A 21,969-nucleotide genomic window follows, 5' to 3' on the forward strand; every position below is an offset into this window, starting at 1 on the left:
AATCTGCTCAGTAGTACATGCTTTTTTTTTAAAAAAAGCCATAATTTTATTTTTCACTTTTAATAGCCACTGTTTGTGAGGTCAGTTAATATATCAGATGTAAGTTGACATTCCATTACTTCCTTCCAATGCATATTTTAAATTGCCTTGAGATAAGTAAGAATTTGCCAATATAAGAGGTTTCTGGATGATGGCAAAAATAGCTTAATAAGTCACACGATGTTTGAGCACGCGTCTTTCAAATAGATTTAGACTGAATTGAAGCGGACTGAAATACCAGAATTTTTATAGGTAACTATAGAAACCTGATTCTAAGGTCAGGGTTGTCAAACTGCTAATCAAGAGGATATCCTGGCTATGCCATTTGTCAGCGGGTTTAAAACAAACAAACCAAAAAAACCACCCTATGTTCCTGTCTTTGTCTTGTCTCACCATTGAGTTTATCTCTGAACTTGCAGTTAACCTTTTCACCGAACAGAAGTGAATTTAAAGTTGCTCCAGAGATAAGTAGTTATGGGGCAGGTTGTTGTGTATATCACAATGAACAGTTTTTTTTAATTCATCGTCAAAAAAGTGCTCCACAAGAGACAGTATTAGGAAACTGAATTTTTCAATTCAGAAGTGTTAATCACATTCCTTCTTTGCCCCTCCCTTCGCCATCACAAATAATTAAAATACAGGCTGTAAGTTTTTGGTTAAGATGCCTCTGTTTCTTCCTACCACAGCTTCAAAACAATCATCCATTATATTGACAATCAGTTTGAAAGATACCTACATGACGAGAGTGGTCTGAACAGGCGCCACATTATAGACAACAGAGTCCACTGCTGTTTTTACTTCATATCACCCTTTGGGCATGGGTAAGAAAATAAATTCTTGTATTTTAGGGTGTTTTGTCCTTAGCATGAGTTTAGTAACTTCCCTATCTTGGAGACTAACCTTCATATTAATGGAGTTACTTCCCAGTTGTCAGTTAGCCAACTCAATTAAAACAGGCTTTGGGTTTAATGACCTCCTTCTGCTTTGTCTCTGTTCCAGTAGGAATTTAACATAGAGGAATAAATATTCTCAGAAACATAAAAGCTGGTAATATTCATATTATCGAGATGGAAACTTTAATTACATTTCAATCCTTACATGAGCAGCTCAATAGATAAGTGCTCCAAGTCATTTAAATTTACAGGACAGATTGTTTACATAGATACCTTGGATTAAGGGCTACTTCTGTATTGTTAGTACAAGTGCAATAATCCTGATACTTGCCACTTAATATGTATGCTTAACAGGCCCTTAGGTTTAATTTGTTTTTGTTTTCTTTTTTCCTACTTGTAGGCTGAAGCCTTTAGATGTAGAGTTCATGAAAGCTCTTCATGGAAAAGTCAACATTGTCCCTGTGATTGCCAAGGCTGACACTCTGACACTGAAGGAGAGAGAGAGGCTGAAGAGAAGGGTAAATATAACGACCAAGTGTCAGAAAAATGTGGTCCAGCAGAGGGCTTGAGCCAGATAAAAATAAACCCAGGTTGAACACCATTAGCTGAATCACAGACCATTTCAGACATAGGACCTGACTGTTACCTAGCGTCAATCAGTGTAACTCCACTGAAGTTATTGGCATTACGCTAAGTTACCCCAGATGAACGTCTGGCCCGCAGTGTAGAAATGATCAAGGGGAAGTGTATGTGTCCCAAAAGGTTATTGCAGCACTTCCCTGTGATTTTTAAGTGTTATCAAGATGTGTTGTCTAACCTCATTGCTATTAAAAGAAGCTTGTCTCCCTGCATCAGTTTTTAATAGGACAATTATTTGTTTGCATGAATATCAGGATGTACTTAGGGCTGTACTGGAGAAGGAAGTTTACCAGACAGAGCTGATAATGTAAATCTTTCACTGTTGAAAGATTTACCTACCTTATTGTTTGCCGAGCCTTTCCAAGGGTTGATTTTCCTGCCGATATGCTGCTAGGGTGGGTTTTACAGTGGTAGTATGTATTTTTATGGTTTTGGTAGTCTTTATTTTTATTACTTATTGCATTTTAAATTTTACCACATCTGACAAAATTTACACAATGAATGAGAAAATGTAATCTTTGCTAATTTATTTTTTTCACTGATTCTTTAAAACTGTGGAGTTAAGGAGGGCTATGGGTAAGTGCCAAGGTTGATATATGACAACATTCAACAGAGAAAAATTTAATTCTGATTGTGAGTTTGAACTGCAATATTACTATTCCACAGAATATTTCAATTAAAATCTTACTTTTGGGTCAACTTGATGCTGTCTAGTTTGTCAGTCTTTTAACCTTTTAGAACCAATACAAATCTAGCTGGCAATAAGTTGCACTTGGAAGAAGTAAGAGTTATGGGAATGAATTGACATTAAACCTCTGATAAGTTCTGTATATGGGGCACAAATATGTAGTGGATAATAAATTCTCATTATGGATTTGAATCTTGCAAATTAAAATTGATACTCCTAAATTTTTAAAAGCAGTTCTTCACTCATGCCTTCAAACATACTCTGTAGTACACATCATCAAGTATCTACAACCTATCCTGAAGGACGATCCATCACTCTCACAGATCTTGGGAGACAGGCCAGTCCTTGCTTACAGACAGCCCCCAAACCTGAAACAAATACTCACCAGCAACCACACAACAAAAACACTAACCCAGGAACCTATCCTTGCAACAAAGCCTGTTGCCAACTCTGTCCACATGTCTATTCAGGGGACACCATCATAGGTCCTAATCACATCAGCCACACTATCAGAGACTTGTTCACCTGCACATCTACCAATGTGATATATGCCATCATGTGCCAGCAATGCCCCTCTGCCATGTACATTGGCCAAACCGGACAGTCTCTACGTAAAAGAATAAATGGACACAAATCAGACGTCAAGAATTATAACATTCAAAAACCAGTTGGAGAACACTTCAGTCTCTCTGGTCACTTGATTACAGACCTAAAAGTCATAATATTACAACTAAAAAAAACCTTCAAAAACAAACTCCAATGAGAGACTGCTGAATTGGAATTAATTTGCAAACTGGACACCATTAAATTGGGCTTGAATAATGGATGGGTCATTACACAAAGTAAAACTATTTCCCCATGTTTATTTTTCCCCCCTACTGCTCCTCACACCTTGTCAACTGCTGGAAATGGGCCATTATGATTACCACAACAAAAAGTTTTTTTTTTCTCTCCTGCTGGTAATAGCTCAGCTTAACAGATCACTCTCATTATAGTGTGTATGGTAACACCCATTGTTTCATGTTCTCTGTGTGTGTGTGTGTGTGTGTGTGTGTGTATATATATATATATATATATATATATATATATATATATATATATATATATATAATCTTCCTACTGTATTTTTCCACTGCATGCATCTGATGAAGTGAGTTTTAGCCCATGAAAGCTTATGCTCTAATAAATTTGTTAGTTTCTAAGGTGCCACAAGTACTCCTGTTCTTTTTGCTGGTACAGACTAACACGGCTGCTACTCTGAAACCTTAAATTATACTGTAATTGATAAGCACTTACAGTATGCAAAACCTTTTTTCGTAAAAGCAGCAGAGTCCTGTGGCACCTTATAGACTAAGAGATGTATTGGCACATGAGCTTTCATGGATGAGTACCCACTTGGTTGGATGAGCATCCAGTGAAGTGAGTATTCACCCACGAAAGCTCATGCGCCAATACGTCTGTTAGCCTATAAGGTGCCGCAGGACTCTTAGCTGCTTTTACAGATCCAGACTAACACAGCTACACCTCTGATACTTTTTTTGTAAGAGTATAGTATATGTTGTTGAATGCTCGTACATTAACAATAGGTGCTTTGAGGCGATAGTTTGAGTAGAAAGCTCCTAAAAATGTACAAAAAGATTTAGAAGAATTTTTGCTGCTTGTGTAGTTGGGAACACTGGCATTTTGAGCACCTACCTGAATGTTTTCCAGCACTCCTTCAGAATGGGTTCTGGATCTTTATTCAGAGGTTATTTGGTTTATCTGTTTTTTCTGTAAGATGGATGAAGGGTTTGTCTTGACTAGGAAAAGTGGTTAAGTTTAGGTCAGGCTTAACTAGCACACGTTAGCTAAATCCAACCACTATTCCTTGTCACTACAAACCCAAAAACGTTGATGGGGAGAGAGACAGTCAGACAAAGTGCCCTATCCTAGCACTGTACTCTCCATAAATGTAGGGAGCCAGATTTGCTTATAATTAAAGTAAAAAAGAGGCTTATAAACCTTGTGGGGATAAGTCTTGGCTAAGTCTTTGGACTTTTAAATACTGTAATTCTGTAGGAAAAAACAAACCAACCCTCTAAGACATGTCTGGTTGTACGACTTACACCAGTGTTAGCCCTGCTTGTGCACACTAGTGGTGGCGTGTTCTTTTGGGAGCTACTTTTTTATATAAACTAGATATGATCTTTCAGCAAGTTTACTCTGGGCCATTAGATGAGCTCCGTGGATCCAGTTTTCAGGCATTGTCACCTGAGTTAGTTTCCAGTTCTGCATTTGGCAGCAGGTTGAGTGCTTAAGGAGTTAAAATTTGGGTGTGTAATGTTAAAGTATTCCTTGACATGACAAAGTAGATTCAATGCTAAAATGATTATTTTGCTCCCATTTATATTTCAACTGAAATTTAAACTGACATAAAAGCAGAGGTTCTGCGTGCATACCCTTTCTCCAAAAGCAACAACTCTAGTCTTTTTAAATATAACTGGATGTATGCCAACCCGGTTTCAGTAGTTGCTGGGGCTGTCGTTCAGTCATTGCTGTCACTATCCTGGATTGAACATCCTCTCTTTATAGCACTCCTTTCCCCTACTGTTTGGTGACCTTCCTTTGGTGTTGGGCATCAGATAGCATGCATGTGATGTGGCATTCATTATGAGGTAATGGCAGAGAGGGTATAACCAGCAGCAATTGCAGTGAAATACAGACAGCAAGCAAACCTGTTTCCTGATCTCCCTTAAATTGGATTGCATGGCTTTCAGCATAACCCCTACGTGACATTAGATTGAGGTTTAGCGTTAAATATATGTTTTATTGCAATACTGGCAAATAGAGGCAAATCCTAGCACAGCTTCCTATAATGAATGGCTGTAAATTAATGAAACCTCACTTGATCATATTTCTTTCACATCAATCCAAATTTAATTCAACCTACCCAGTTTATAGCATAACATAGTTTTCATAAATTAATCTTATAAACCACCCTTGATTTATATTGAAGGGCATTGTTGTTATTACAGCAATGTGTTGCCTCACCATAAAAAAGAAAAAGAAAAAAAAAAGTGGCACCTAAACGGTTTCCAGTTATGGTGTGATTAAGAAGAAGATAAACAACTTTTAATTGTTTTTGGTCTACTGGCGGAGGCCAGTACAAATGGTTTAACTAAGTAAAATGTGTTATCTGGTTCCAAAGCTTTGAAAGTCTAGCTACTGTATATTGTTCTAACTAAAAGCATCTCGGTTACAAAATCTCTTATCAGGAATAAGAATCAAAATTTGCCTTTGCTGGAATGGCTTTGATATTGTTTTAGATGTCTCTGCCATTTGGCGATTAATCTAAGGTAGTGTTTTTGTTTTGATTCTTTGAACTAAGCAAAAAGATCAGTTGTAATGCTTGTGAAGGAAACCCAGCTTGGAGTAATTCCTGTTTTGTCTTGCTGGAATTCAAAGTTGTGTGGGTTTTTTTATTTTTTATTCTTTTTTTTTTATTATTTTTTTAAAGAAACTCTTGAGTGGGAAGAACTGCAAGGCGGTTTCACAAGCTGTGCCATGCAAAGCCTCTAAGGAAACCTGCTCAAAAGAATGACTTCATCAGATGGGAACTAGTATTTTGACTTTTTTAATTTCCCATGGGAATGCTAATCTGTAGGAACACAGAACCCACTGAGGCCAATAAAACTGAGATTTTAAGATGCAAAATGCTGTTTCATTGTTGAAACCATAAAATACAGTTTGTTTTTATTGCAATTCTTTTTCCTCCCAGGAAAGCACTAGGTTTAACAGCTGTAATATATTCTAGCACCCCTTGTTGTTGGCTTTCCCTTTATTGTTTCAGCTGCATTTTTATCTCTAAAATCTCCGTCAGGCTCACTGTGCTTTCTTTTTCCATGCATCTACGTGGAAGCAACAAACTGCAATTCTGTTTCACTTATAACAGCTGTGCATGTCTCATCATTAGGTGACACTGTAAACGCCAGTAAATTGCATTCTGCAAAACAGTACTAACCTCTAGATTTATATGGCTCCAAGCTAGTATCCCTTGCTATTATGTATTTTGTCTTCAGTTGAAATGAGGCTAATGTTTCCTCTATCAAAATGTTTTTCTTCTTAACTAGTTGCTCTGTTGTGGACTCGAGCTAGTTTTGATTCTTAAAATGAAATTTACTTAAAATCCCCCTTTCTAATAAAAAATAAATAAAATAATTGAAAGCTGTACTTCAGTTTTTCTAAACTAACATTACTTCCAAATTTGAAACCCAAGACATAACCGTTTAGATATTCAGATTCTGTTGTTAAAATGTGGCATATAGCTTATTTGGAATTTTTTTCTAAAAGTTTAGAAGGTTGCGAATACGGGGACCCCCATGTAGGTGCTGCAGAGGTGCTGTAGCTTCAGGTTCATTATGTTTTACATTGAAAATGATGGCTTACGCTCTGTACAGGAAGAAAAGATCCTAGGAATATTGGTGGTACATATACAAGGGTAACTCTTGTACATGTTCCCCCAGCTCCCACCTTGGATTAACAAATAGCTTAAAAGTCATCAAACTTGGGTGATAGAAGCTGTAGAATGGGAGAGTGTTTCCTATAACAGATTTGCTGGGTGCCACTTTGACAGAAACTCATAGGAACAAATGATATTGATGCAGGCTCCAAAGCAAGATCTCTTGTGGACTCAGTAGCTGCATCTGTACTAGCTAATTTAGTACCTGTTTCAACACTGGTGCAGTTACATCAGTGCTAATTAAAGTGTAAGCATTTACATGGACAGGACTTCAGTGTCTTTACCACTGTGTTGTGGAAACTTGCTTTCTTGACAAAGTCTGCTCTAGGCTTTAACCATTGCAGTTGCACTATTTTAAACAGACACTAACTTGCTAGTGTAGATGCAGCCACTGGAATACCAGTTAGGTAGTTTCTACAGTTACAGTTCTTGGGTTGTCTAGAGCATCCAAGATAACTTTGAAGATGGAATGTTGACTTTCCACCAAAGAGCTTAATGTTCTTTTCAGTGGTGCGAAGAACAGCCACACTTTCTTTTATGTGAACAGAATCTCCTCAGTGTTGTAGAAGGAGGAAATTTTCATTTCAGGCCTTTTTGTATAGTTTAGAGGATCACAATGGAAGGGTTCTCCTCTGTTTTTTTAAGGGAAAATTAAATAGTATCACCTTTTGAAACTGCCAGAGGTCTAGAGTTAAGCTAGCTGCTTACCCCTGCAGTGATTTCATTAGGAAAAGTATGTATGCAGAAGTACAGATTAGTGTTTCTTAATCCCAGACGTTAGTTACAATAAGGAGAATTGTGTGTGGATATCTTTTGCTGTTAAAATAGAGAAGGAAAGTAATTCAAAATCCTCGAAGTGGGACATGGACTTAACTACAGTTACAGATTAGGTGATATAAAACTTTAATTTAGCATTTGTTCCATTTTTGAATACATAGCATATAAAATGCATAATGGATGCACACTATGATCTGTGCTTGCTATTTTTTGAAGCTGTAAGTAATGAATATCTCCTCAAAATCCACTACTGGTCCTTGCTTTTTACCATTGATGGTTACTTGTGTGTTGTCTGCTCCTGCTTCCCAGACGGAGGGAGGGCAGTATGTATAAATTCCATCTATGTTAATGATTTGCTTGCGCTATAGCTAATATTATTTTTAACTCCTTGCTGTCTCTTCAATGCCCCTGTTCTTTGTTGGTCTTTAAGACCCATGTTTATTTTGATTGTAAACTCTCTGGGGCAGGTACCATGCCTCTTTTAATCTCTGTAAAGATGCGTTCAAGAACATAGTGCTATTTTTTGTTAATATCCATAGTAAGGAAGTGTTCCAACTTTAGTATGTTAATAAACTGAATTCTGTGAAATTAAGTTCAAATCCATTGATTAAAGGCCTGGTAAAAGCAGGATTTTTTTTTTAATTAAAACTTTGAATTCAGTGAACTATCCTCATATATAAACTACTGAATTTAGAAGCTATTTGAATCAGCTTGTTTACATTTAAGCTGAATTGTTTTATTTGGGTGCCAGCATGATATAAACATACAGTAAAATGAGCTTGAGAATATTTTACCATGCACTTTGATGTCCCAAATCTACATCTCCTTGAGTAATGGGGACATAGGTGGCAGAGCTGTCATTCATATTTAACCATTTGTAATTTTGTAGTCCATGGCTTTTTAAAATTAAGTGAAAGTTAATTTCAGAAACGCTTTCAGTTTTATTTCCGACACTCTGCATCAGTGTGTGTTTCCTACCCTGCTCAAAAAGAGAACCTAGATTAATTAACAAAGCCCTTCAGTGCTTTCAAGTATGGCGATGTAATTTTGTCAGGTTAAAATGAAATTGGTGTGAGAAAGTCCTACAAAGCCTAATATGGATTTCCTCCAGCCTTGTGCAATTATTCCCCTATTGTTCATTTCCTATACCTCAGACCTCCAGCTCTCTAAATGGACACTTATCTATTTTGTGCCATCCTTCCTAAGCTATTTGTGGACTGAAAGTCCAGGTAGCCTCCATTTAGTGACAGGAGATAAAATGTGAAAATACAGTTTCAAGGTAGAGACCAGGTGGGTGAGGATATTACCTCACTCCCTTTGTCTCTCTAATATCCTGGGATCAGGGCTACAACAGCACTGTATCACAATGGAAGTTTTAAGGTAGAAGCAGACTCTCAATGAAGCTAAAACAGTTTCAGGAAATTGTCAGGTGGGCAAGTATACAAAACCAAAGACCAAATGTAAATTGTTTTAATGACTTACTTTGTTGCTTGGTCAAGCTATTTAAGAGTAGGGAACATACTCTGAATTTCGTATTTTGGGGATAAGAGAATTGGATGGCAGACCTGTATATCAAATATATCTACTTAAAACCTATAATGGATCTCTAGCCAGAAAGAAACTTGATTGTTATCTTTCTCTTTCCAACTTGTGCGCTCCCCCCCCCCCGCAAAAAAAAATGGTTCAGGTTCTGGATGAGATTGCTGAGCATGGCATTAGAATTTACCAGTTGCCTGATGCAGACTCTGATGAAGATGAGGAGTTCAAAGAACAGACCAGGGTTCTGAAGGTGAGTTCTTCACCTGATATTTGAAAAGAATGAGAATTTTATTTTAACTAGTTTTTATAAAGCTATAGGATTCTTTCAGATATTATGTCCAGTTATAATGTATTTGTTGAAAATTTGTGACTTTATCCTCATAGCACTGAGTGATAGTCCTCCTTAGAACCAAATATTACATGAACTGCTTCCATGCAGCTCTAGTAAAACACTTCAGTCTCGACCTTGCAAGTACTCCCTTTGATTCTCTGAAGTCCAGTTGTGCTAGATTTTGACTTTTTAAAATGTAAGCAGGTGTCCACTAGTAATGAAGATCTTAATTTATTCCAGCCACTCCTGTCTGTGCTACAGGTATCATTGCATAAACACTTTACAGTGTGCCTTAAACTATGAATGTCTCTAGCTATCTGTTATCCATCATCCTAACTCTCTCTTCCTGTTTTTAACTGTAATTGGCAAATTTCCATGGGCCAGTTATGTCAGATGACAGGCCACACGTGAACGGTGCTTCAACAAAACAAAAAGCTCCTAAAACAATAAGTGTTCTAACTGAAAACAAAAAAAACAACAACCTGTAAATAATTTTCTTTTATACAGATGTGAGGACAAAATGGTTCACAACAAGGTTACAGTTATTAATTAGGCAATGTTCTGTTCTCTGATGCTAACGTTTTAGTCACATTGGTTTGGTAACACATTTTTTTGCCATTTCACTTCAATACTGAAACATATTTCTATGCTTCTCTAGAACTTATGTTGCTTTTGCTCCGTTGTCTCGTCTAGGCTAGCATTCCCTTTGCTGTTATTGGGTCCAACCAACTTATTGAGGTGAAAGGAAAAAAAATCCGAGGTCGTCTTTACCCTTGGGGAGTGGTTGAGGTTGAGAATCCAGAGCATAATGACTTTCTTAAATTGCGCACAATGCTGGTGTAAGTAAAGGCATGTGTTTAATCTTTGACATTACGTGTCTGTTGAATCAGGAGGTGCCCTTGATTGATTTTTTTTTTTTATTTATGTACACAGACCTCATTTCTTTCTTGCCATATTACTTTTGCTTTCTCTATTTTTGGACACATTTGCCCATAGCAAGGAAAAATGATGTACAAAAATGCAGCCTATACATTTAACTATGTTGTTATTACAAGTAAGTATGTGTGATAGACTTCTTTGCTGCTTACTTACCTGTGATGGTTTTTTAAAAAAATGCTGTTTGTATAACTTTAAGAGTTGATCAGTTATCTGTAGCATCCTTGCTTGGGCCTAATTAAGCTACTAGTAAAATTTGGAGCATAAAGAAAATTTGTCACAGGTCAAGAAGGCTTATAGTATACCATGGAGTTTGTCTACTTAGACTGACGTTTCACTTTTTTGCTTCTTTCCATGTGGTGTAGTTTAAAGATGTTTTAAGATGTTCATTGGCATCTTTATAATACCTAAAGATTCTTGTAGCAGACGTAGACCGCCGTCCTGCACATAGCTTCTTGTGTATGCAAGTGTCCACCTGTGCAGAAGAGCTAGTGGGATTGAGGCTTAAGGGCCTCCAGGCTTTATATCAGTACAAATTGCAAATACTAATCCATAGCCCATGGCAGTGTGTTTGGATTTATCATTATTAATGTTGTTGTTTTATAAAGGAATTGTTGCATCTGTTTAATTCAGATAGCATAATAATAGTATAACTACCCCCTCACCTCACTCCATGAATTATATGTCCCCAAATGCTTTTTCATAAAGACTCTTGACATAAGAGACTCTTATTTGATCATATTGTAGCAGACACTTACGGGGCTACAGTCAATCCAAATTCATATTGGACATAACTAGCAGTCTCTGCTCAGTGGAGTTCCAGTAATGGAATAGCGCTGGGCTATTGAAAGTATAGATTAAGTTGCCTTGGCATAGCTGCATATAAGGGGGCGCTTGCACGTCACCTGCACTAGACATATCTAAAGCCAGTGTTGTTCTTCCCTTGCATTCAGTGCGAAATTTGGTCAGAAAGCTTTTAAGTGTTTGTTGCCTTCTGTGAAAGAGTAGTGTACAGTTTGACTTACATTAGACTGACAATTATGCAGTTACAACTTTGTGACGAATGATGGCAGTGTGCTTTAAAATTAACCTGTTACAAAATCTGTTTTGTTTGGTAGCACTTACTTAGGATTGTACTCATGGAGAATCATTCTCTCCTTTCTTCCAGTTCACTGATCTGTACTGCTGTGCTCAGTTTACTTACACATCCTCAAAAAATCCACCCTTTTTTGCTGTGATTCACATTGTATAGTGTTCACTGGTACCGCTCTGTCTTTTTATAACTCTCATGCACTGATGGGTCAGAGAGTAACTTGTAAGTTTGAGGGTTTCTTTTAAGTAGAGTTTTGCAGCAGAAAGACTAAATTTTTCTCATTGATTTGTGTTTTTAAAATACACTAAAGATAGGTCAGACTAATTTTTACGCCCTGACAATCTAGGAAGTGCCACTTAAATACAATAAACCTGATTTATGAATATGCCTTATGTGTATAATTTAGCTGTGTAACTTTTTTAAAGGAAAGGTTATTATGGTAACTTTCTGTTACTGGAAATTCAGTTTCAGTGCAGATTTTTGGCATAATAAGTAGAGCAAGAGTTGGCAACCTTTCAGAAATGGTGTGCCGAGTCTTCATTTATTCACTCTAATTTAAGGTTTGGTGTGCCAGTAATACATTGTAACGTTTTTAGAAGGTCTCTTTCTATAAGTCTATAATATATAACTAAACTATTGTTGTATGTAAAGTAAATAAGCTTCTTAAACATTTTAAAAACCTTTGTTTAAAGTTAAATTTAAAATGCAGAGCCCCCTGGACCGGTGGCCAGGATCCGGAAAGTGTGAGTGCCACTGAAAATCAGCTTGCGTGCTGTCTTCAGCACGCGTGCCATAGGTTGCCTACTCCTGAAGTAGAGCCTCTGCTAGTCAGAGATCACCCTCTGGTGGTCATCTTTGATGTATGTTCTTATGAGGGTTGAAAGTTCTTGGATATTGAAAAGCTAAGGTGCTCTTCCTAGTCTGAAGTTATAAACTGAATTTTAGGACATAGTTTCTAAAATATCTCTTGAATACTAAAGATAATGCAAAGGCTAGGTTTACTACAATTTGGAGATTACTGCAAACAACTCCTCTGAAGTAGTGGACAGTGATGGACAGCAGAATTTTACTTGTTTTTGAAGGTAATCTTCAGGAAGAGAGAATCGTAAGCACTATTTAAAAAAAAAAAGTATTAATATTCCAGTTAACTCTGGGGGTGGAGGGCATGGCGTTTGTTTCTATCTAGGATTTAGTCCCAAATAAATATAGTGATTTTTTTATAATAGAAACTGTGCATTGAAGAGGGTGACTAACGCTTTGGCAGAAAATGTAAAATATTAATCCTTTACTTGTTCCAGAACACACATGCAGGACCTACAGGAAGTGACCCAAGATTTGCACTATGAGAACTTCCGATCAGAGAGATTAAAACGCACTGGCAAGTGAGTATGAGCTCCGCTGGGCTTTTCTTCAGTTGATAATGTCATTTGTCACTTGTGCCATTGGACATATTCTCTTTCCCTGCCATCTTCTCCCATTAGCTCACCATTTCTTCTCTGAGGTGCAGCACTGAAATGCACCATTAAAGGATTTCTGGAAATAACTTTAACAGGGATCAGTTAATAAAGAATGGTAGCTAGGTAAATACCACAGCTACGAATTAATGGCTTGGTTGGTCCTGTTTGCATACCCTTTCTCCTTCCTCCTCCCCTCATTTTAACCTAAAAATGCATAGAGGAGCAGTGGATAGTAAATATGGTGGAGTTTTTCCCCCCTTTAATAGTCTTTACAAAAATAATAAGATTAAGGAACTGGGGTATTAAACGGAGACTCAGCCTGTGATGCTCAGGATGGATGATGTTTTTAAGTGCAAGACTGACACACTGGCCAAGGGTTTCGTGGAATATATTGTGACAGACCCAGGCCAATGGGGTACAGGAGTCAGGTAGAGGGCAAATATACTGGTCACTGGCTGAGTAGTTTTCTGTCCCCTGAGTGACCAGAGCAGGGGCTGCACTAGAGTAATCAGGAACCTGCTAGAACCAATTCAGACAGACAAGCTGATTAGAACACCTGCAGCCAATCAAGGCAGGCTAATCAGGGCACCTGGGTTTAAAAAGGAGCTCACTCCAGTGAAGGAGGGGGAGCCAGAGGAGAGGAAGTGTGTGTGAGGAGCTGGGAGCAAGAGGCACAAGGAGCTGAGAGTGAGAGGGTGTGCTGCTGGAGGACTAAGGAGTACAGGCGTTATCAGACACCAGGAGGAAGATCCTGTGGTGGGGATAAAGAAGGTGTTTGGAGGAGGCCATGGGGAAGTAGCCCAGGGAGGTGTAGCTGTCATGCAGCTGTTACAAGAGGCACTATAGACAACTGCAATCCACAGGGCCCTGGGCTGGAACCCGGAGTAGAGGGCGGGCCCGGGTTCCCCCCAAACCTCCCAACTCCTGATCAGACACAGGAGGAGTTGACCCAGTCTGTGGGGAAGATCACTGAGGTGAGCAAATCTGCCAATAAGCGCAGGACCCACCAAGGTAGAGGAGGAACTTTGTCACAATATTTTCTTTAAGCTTTCTGTTTTACTTTGCCTTATTCAGTAATAATTGGATCTACAGCTAGATAGACATGCTTAGCTTGAATAGACTTCCTTTCCACATTTCCTTATTTCAGTTTAAGGTATTTCATTACTATTCTATAATTAAACCCATTTGATATCACTTTCTTTCTTTCTTCTTCATAATTTTTTGTTCCCTTCATAAACTTTGTTTCTTTCAAGTGTGAGAAACATATCTCTTGGTGTTGCATCTTCCTCATGACAGACAACCTATTCCTCTCCCTGCTTTACTTTGAAATGCTTATTTAATTACTCAAACATTTGTTTTCAAAAAGAAAGAAAATAGACATCATTGTATCTATTTCATAGCTGTGTTTTGTTACTGCAGTGGTACCATGGAGGGATGGCAAAGAAAATGTCGCAATTGCAGTAAATAAAATAATAAGGCATGAGAGTGCAGGAAAGATCTTGTATGAAATAGTAGGAGAAAGAGAAGATGAGAGCGAGGAACTTTAGTTGGGAAGAAATTTGAAGGAGCTAATTGCTTAGTATAGTTTCTTAAAGCAACAAGTCTTCCTCATCCACTCCCTTGTAAGAAAGCATGCAGTCAATCTTGTTCTCTCTGTATGGCCCAAACTATGAACCTTGAATCCATTCTCAGAGACTATGTATAATTTTTCTCTTCCCTGTCTGTCTTATATTTTCCTTTTCCATGCCTGCCCTGTACAATGTGTGTTTGTGTTTGGTAGGCCTGTTGAAGAAGAAGTTGTAGACAAGGATAGGATCCTCCAGCAGAAAGAGGCTGAGGTAAGGATACTTTGTAATAAATGTCTCTGTTTTGATTCATTACAAAACCTGTAATTAAATGATACGCGTATCCATTTCTGTACCATATATCAGCAGAGATCTCACAATGAATCTCTTCTTTCCTACTGTAGGAAAAATTAGTATTTGTGTAGAACTTCCAGTATGCAGTAAAACTAAAATGAAGTGAAAGAGAATATTTAGACTGGCTACAAAATAGTTTTCTCTCCTGATTTCTGCACTTCAGGTCACCTAATGGTCATGGGCAAAAAAATTTAAGGATTTAGTTTTGAAGAATGTGGGGACCTAAATTGTACATGCAAATTAATTGCATTTTGCACATTTACTTGTATATTGTGTGCGCTGTATGCACAGTTCCTTGCTTCCAGGCGCATATCTTGCATTTTCAACTGAAGTGTTTATTTTCTTAAAATATGATCCCTCCTTTTTGGTTAAACACTCAGGCCTGGTCTACACTTGGGGGTGGGGAATCACTCTCAGTTATGCAACTTCAGCTATGTGTAGCTGAAGTTGACGTACATAGATCAACTTACCGTGGTGTCTTCACCTCAGTGAGTCAACTGCTGCCGCTGCCCCGTTGACTCTGCCTGCGCCTCTTGGGGCGGTGGAGTACAGGAATCGATGGGAGAGTGCTCGGAGGTCAATATATCATGTTTAGACTATACGCAATAAATTGATCCCTGCTGGATCGATCACTGCCCGCCAATCCGGTGAGTAGTGTAGACATACCCTCAGACTCATTTACTTGTGATAGCTCTCTTTGTTTCCATAAAATAAGACCTCCAGATAGATAGTTCACAAGCTATTCCAAATGAGATGTATGTTATCCCAGGGTATGTGGTCTGTACAAACATATTTAAAATAAATGCACCCTTTGTACCTACAATCCGTTTCCATACTCCTACAGTTTGGTGTCTGATCGCTTACTTTTATGTCTTCCATTTTTACTCTTCTTAAGCTTGACCTAAAAAAAAAATCACCTATGCAACTATATTTTTGTTTGTTTTCTTTTTTTCCAGTCACTTCAGAGAATGAGAGTGATGAATCAGTAATTTTTGTTTTGGTGTGGAATGATGTTTATTTCGGTCTTAAAATGTCCAGCATATAGATGTAGAATTGAATCAGAACTCTTGACACCACAGATTGTTGGTGCAGTATTTAAGTTCAAGTACTACAGCCATATAATTTCTCATATCATTGGGGCATGAAGATGTTTTACTATCAATCTTTCAGAGAGCAGCTCCCATTTACTCAGTGCAGTTTGGCCCCAGGTCACAGTGTGCGAATGGAAGAAAGCCATGATTAAAAGGGGCAGAGCTAACAGAGCAGGGGCGGGCAAACTTTTTGGCCTGAGGGATGCATCAGGTTTTGGAAATTGTATGGCAGGCCTTTTAGAGGAGGGGGTTGTGGCCCGGCCCCCACCTACTATCTGCCTCCCCCGCCCCAGGACTCCTACCACATCCAACCCACCCTGTTCCCTGGCGGCCCCTCTGGGAATCATAGAATCTCAGGGTTGGAAGGGACCTCAGGAGGTCATCTAGTCCAACCCCCTGCTCAAAGCAGGACCAATCCCCAGGGACTCCTGCCCCATCCACACACCCCTGCTCCCTGTCCCCTGACTGCCCCCAGACCCTCACTGCCCCCATCCAACCCTTCCTCTCATTCCTGACGCCCCCCTGGGACCTCTGCCCCATCCACACACCACTGCTCTCTGTCCCAACTGCCCCCAGAACCCCTGCCCCTGACTGCCCCATCCAACCCCTCCTCCCTCCTGACTGCTCCCCCCCAGAACTCCTGCCCCCATTCAACCCCCTGCTCCCCCTGCACCTGACTACCACCCCAAACTCCCCTGCCCTCTAACCAATGCTCCCTGCCCCCTTACCTGGCTGCCTGGAGCACCAGTGGCTGGCAGTGCTACAGCCGTGCTTCCCAGCTGGAGCTGGGCCACACTGCTGCTGCTGTCACCACACAGTACAGAGCACCGGGTCAGGCCGGGCTCTGCAGCTGTGCTGCCCCAGGAGCTCACAGTCCTGTCACCCAGAGCATTGCGCTGGTGGCGGAGCGAGTGAGCTGAGGCTGTGGGCAAGGGGGAACAGCAGGGGAGGGGCCAGGGGCAAGACTCCCAGGCCAGGAGTTCGGGGTCCAGGCAGGACGGTCCCGTGGGCTGGATGTGGCCCACGGGCCATAGTTTGCCCACCCCTGTAATAGAGACTAGTTTCAGGCCAGCTTAAAGATAGCAACCCTATACATGCTTGGATGCATATTTCTGCATCTAGAGGCAGTCTCAGGACTTCTACATCCAGGCAGAAGTCCATGAAATGCTAATATTTCAGTCTCCATGTTTCCATATTTCTTTGTAGCATGCCTGTTAAGACTGAATCTTGTTACCTGTCTTACTGTCTTCTCTGGCTGCTTAAAAACTTCCTTTTTGGGGAAATCTCCCATGGTTCCACTACCAGTAATGGTGGTGGTAATGGGAACACTGCTGAAGATGGGACTCCAGTGTTTTTTCCACAATGATGTTTCAGTATGATGGTAAAAACATCATTATAAACCTGTGTTCTCTCAGTGCTAGCACTCTCACTGGTGGAGCTGCATTGGTGATGGTGAAATTTCCCCAAGAACAATGTATGTAAATGAACTGCATCCTGTTTACTGATTAAGGAACAATAGGCTAACATGGTGATTGCTTTGAAAGTATCAAGAACATTTTTTGACAGTGTTTTTCCTCTTACATTTAGAGATTTAGATTTAGAGAGAGATTAAGTGACTAGTATTTCTGCTTGTTTGCATGTATGTATGTGGCCAAAGAGATGATGAAGACTTTGAAGTTCTTGGAGGACAATCTCTAAAACTTCTCAATGGGACTAAAACCTCTACATAACTACTGTTAAGATTGCGAAGGATTAGGCTGAAATTTGAAAAATAAATAAATAGATTTACACTTTTACTGTCTGCTGTCCCTTAAAACAGTGGTTTTCAAACTGTGAGTCGTGACTCGGTACTGGATCTTGAAATGTAAGGCACTGGGTTGCGGCGGCTCTGGTCAGCACCACTGACTGGGCTGGTAGAAGTCCCGTCGGCGGTGCTGTCCGGCTGAGGCAGGCTAGTCTCTACCTGTTCTGACACTGCGCTGTGCCTTGGAAGCAGCCAACAGCAGGTCTGGCTCTTAGGTGGGGGTGCCATGGGGCTCCGTGTGCTGCCCCCGCCCAGAGCACCGGCTCCACACTCCCATTGGCTGGAAACCGGCCAATGGCAGCTGGGCACTGTCCTTGGGTGAGAGCCACGTGGAGGTGCTTCTGCGCCTCTACCTAGGAGCCGGACCTGCTTGCTCGCCACTTCCGGGGTGCAGCGTGCTTTGCAGTGTCAGGACAGGTAGGAAGCATGTGCCACTGACTGGGAGCCCTCTGAGGTAACCCTGTGCCCCAGATCCCCAGCCCTGAGCCCCCCAACCCAGAGCCCCTTCCTGCACCTCAAAGCCTCATCCCTGGCCCCATCCCAGAGCCCTGAGCCTCCACAAACCTGGAGCCCCGTCCTGTACCCCAAACCCCTCACCCCTGCTCCCCACCCCCAGAGCCCTCACTCCCAGACCTCAGCCCTCTGCCCCAGCCCTCTCACACCCCAACCCCCTCATCCCCAGCTCCGCTGGGCGCGGACATCACCAATTTTCTTCTACTGGGTTGCCAGAAAAAAAATTTGAAAACCACTGCTTTAAAAGATCAAGAGGCTTTGCTGAGTCTTCTGTAGATAAGCTGGTATGAAATCTCTTCATCACCAAGGCAGCCTGAGGTTCAGGTTGGGGAGGACTGTGCAGGGAAAGAGGTGCAGAGGAAATAGGCTTACATTCCTTGGCCGTTGCTGAGAAAACAAACAGCCATTTCCCCTTCTGTTTTGCATTCCGATCAGTAACTGTGCTTGAAGTTCTATTTACAGTTCTGCAAGGTTTACATAACCCCAGAGGGAATTAAGGTTTGGGGATATGCCAGGATCATCATCATCAAGGGATGATTTCTGCTAAATAACGATCCTTTATTATATCGAAAGACGTGTTCCTCATTAATCGGACTCATTAATCTCTAACATAGATTCTTCAGCCAAATTACAAGACCATTTTTGACAAGTACCGATTTAATTTTGCTTTTCTGCAGGGAGGGGGATAGCTCAGTGGTTTGAGCATCGGCCTGCTAAACCCAGGGTTGTGAGTTCAATCCTTGAGAGGGCCACCTAAGGAGCTGGGGCAAAATCAGTACTTGGTCCTGCTAGCGAGGGCAGGGGGCTGGACTCAATGACCTTTCAGTGTCCCTTCCAGTTCTGAGATAGGTATAACTCCATATATTATATATTGTAGCTAAGTTTTTTCTGTCAGTCTTCAAGTGTAAATGACCTGGTTTTATGAGGGAAGGGAGTGGAGAGAAGAAAGTAATGGTGTTTGCTCTCCTTTCTGTAAATATATTATAGTACAAATTATTTGTTGTGACTTTTTGCTATTAACAGTCCCAGTAGCTTTTCAGTAAAAATGTGGTGGAAACTACTTGGAACAACTTACCCTGTTATGTCACATTCTGAAATGCTTCCCTTGTTAATGACAATGAGAAGCATAAAGGGTAAAACTTTCAGTGGGTATTCACCCACGAAAGCTCATGCTCCAAAACGTCTGTTAGTCTATAAGGTGCCACAGGATTCTTTGCTGCTTTTGCAGAAATACCTGAGGCACTTTTGAAAATGACACTTAGGCCGTGTTCATTGAGGCATCAGTGGGCATGGATCCCTAATTCTGCAACTAGCTCATCATAAGACTGTAGGCAGTTCACTTTGCTTTTCTCTACCTTAGTTTTCCCAGCTGTCAAATAACAGACATATTTTTTCAACAGCTTTTGAGATCCTTGAAAGATGGTATGGTAATATAAATTATTTATTCTAAGTCATGCTGGCCTGCAATAAATTGAATACCCTGTAATACCTAACACTCACAATTGGATTAGTTCTTCTTTGTTTTCCCCTACTGGCCTCGCCTAGCTTTCTGATTTATCTCTGTTCCTTGATCTCTCAGTGTGTCATCAGTTAATAGGGTTATAGTGTGAGAAATACACCACAGAGTGGCAGTCCTCTCCATTTGCTTGGCCCCATTCTGACAGACATCCCAGTTGCCTGATAACGCTATGTAAATTCATTTTACAATATTTATATATTCAATAAGATGCAAGTATTTTGTGAAGTATTTAATGTTTGCATGAAAAGGCTGACATGACAGTTGATGAAGGTCTAAAGAGCATAGATAAAAGTATCCTTAAAGTGTGATACCCTTTTCTTTGGTAATCTATAGTCCTGCTGCAATGGTAAGAGGATGTAGTACTAAATTCAGTCTTACACTTTCCTCTGTGGAGTGAAATAGATTTTATCCTTGGAGAACAGAATGAAAAGAAAACCATCAGGGAAAAAAAACCTGATTAGCAGTGCCAGTCCTGTGGAGAATAGAATGATGATGTTGACGTGATCTTTGAACAATATATTTTGCCTTTAAAAAAGTTACTTGTTGAAACCAGTTTAACATATGTGTGTAGCCTTCAGTCATAGGTCCATCTTGCTGCCCATAAAGTGCAGTGGCTGTGAACACAGTGACTTGTCTTATTTTATAAATGTAGTATTTATAATGCCAGAGAGTCCCATAAAGCAAAACATTTCTCTTGATGGAAATCCTTTTTTGCAATATAATCATTTGACTGGAGCATATTTTTCTTGGCCTTACTTAACAGGATTAGTTGCACTCTTTGGTATTGAAGGTATTTTTAACAAACACTGCGAATATCGTGGGAACATCTTGAAGTTGCTGAAGGTCCACAGCCTTAAGTTCTATTTCTTCATATTATTTTCTTCCTACAGCCCCCTTGTCATCTGAATTTTATTGTTAAGAGGGACCTGACTATTTGTTTGAAAAATGAACTGTCTTACTGGCAAGTGAACAATTGCTGAGTTCTTCCCATTCCTTTTTCTCTTCCATCTGTGGGGCCATTGCCTAAGCATTACTCAAGCAGGAGTCTGCAGTGTGTGGGTTTTGTGTTCTAGCCAAAACATGCAGTAATGGGAATAATCAACCATGTAATACAAAGTTGTATCAATGTCTATACTCTCCTAACTCTGATGTGAAATGTCTGATTCCTCTCCATGTTATTGTTGCACTGCCATCAAGAATAATGTGACACTTTGAGCTAAATTCAGCCCTAGTGTCAGGAACTCTGTCTCCAGTAAAGTAGATTGAGTTTACACTAAGGCTAAGTTTGGTCCTTTGACTTCTGCTTAATGGGCATTGTCAGGAATTGTGTTTCTAGAGGATTTCCAAACATGTTCATCTTTTTACCTTTTTTTGCCCTTGATTTGCCTCTCCTCTTTGAGGTTTGGTGTTACAGCATCTGTTTGTCTGTTGGGGGTGAATGTGTGCTCCCTGCATAGCATGTCAATGCTGCTTCTGCATCAGCAAGAGATTTGCTGCAGAGTCAAATGAGATCAGAGTATGCTGCCTCCATGATGCTCGCACTTCATGCCAAGACGGGGAGCAACAGACTAGATACGAAGCTTGAACTGTGGTGTCTTGAGTGCTTTCACCTTGAAGCAACAGGAAGACAAGTGTGTGTTGTGTACACAATACACTGATTGCTCATTTCTTTGCATTCTTGCGAGGAGAGGGAAAGTAAATCCACTTAAAACTGTTAACATTTAGGAGTGGTTCTTTCATTCTCTCCTCACTCATAAAGATAAATGGCGTAAGAGACTGAGCACCACTTATTTGTGTTTAATATAGGTCAGCTCATTCTCTCTGAATCTTGTGTGCTGTCATTGCTAAATTAATGGATTGAAATGATCTTGTCAGCTTTCAGACAGTGGTGCAAATGGACATCACCCTAACCAGTGACTGCAACCTGCCTGAAATGGTGTGTTAAATGTAATCTCCTGTCCATTATGAGCTAACATAAAAACTGCCTTTATATACTCAATCATTTAAAAAAAACACAAAACATTATGCCTGGAAAAAACTATTTGCTACATCTCTGCAATCTTGTTTCCCCTAATGCAGCTATCCTAGATATGAGGAATGGTATGAATAGTTGGTAACTTGGGATCATTATCGGATTTTGGAAAGCGATCAGTATATATAAATCTGATTCTGTTTTAGTTAACAGAAAAGTCTGCTTGAGCTGTATTTTCATACTGAAAAATATCTATATATA

At 40.0% G+C, this 21,969-nt stretch overlaps 1 protein-coding gene across 3 annotated transcripts in view; it reads left to right on the forward strand.

Annotated features, from left to right (window-relative positions):
- The window catches only part of LOC127034861 (septin-2), a 63,826-nt gene that overhangs the window by 21,682 nt on the left and 20,175 nt on the right, over nt 1–21,969 (forward strand). For all 3 annotated transcript variants that reach the window (XM_050924178.1, XM_050924180.1, XM_050924179.1), the window contains exons 6-11: nt 726–860; nt 1,333–1,450; nt 9,222–9,323; nt 10,098–10,243; nt 12,732–12,815; nt 14,671–14,728. In XM_050924178.1, coding sequence (XP_050780135.1) covers nt 726–860; nt 1,333–1,450; nt 9,222–9,323; nt 10,098–10,243; nt 12,732–12,815; nt 14,671–14,728 — 643 coding nt within the window. The remainder of the gene's footprint in view (nt 1–725; nt 861–1,332; nt 1,451–9,221; nt 9,324–10,097; nt 10,244–12,731; nt 12,816–14,670; nt 14,729–21,969) is intronic.

The sequence above is a fragment of the Gopherus flavomarginatus genome, chromosome 15, assembly GCF_025201925.1.
Source record: "Gopherus flavomarginatus isolate rGopFla2 chromosome 15, rGopFla2.mat.asm, whole genome shotgun sequence".
NCBI lineage: Eukaryota > Metazoa > Chordata > Testudines > Testudinidae > Gopherus > Gopherus flavomarginatus.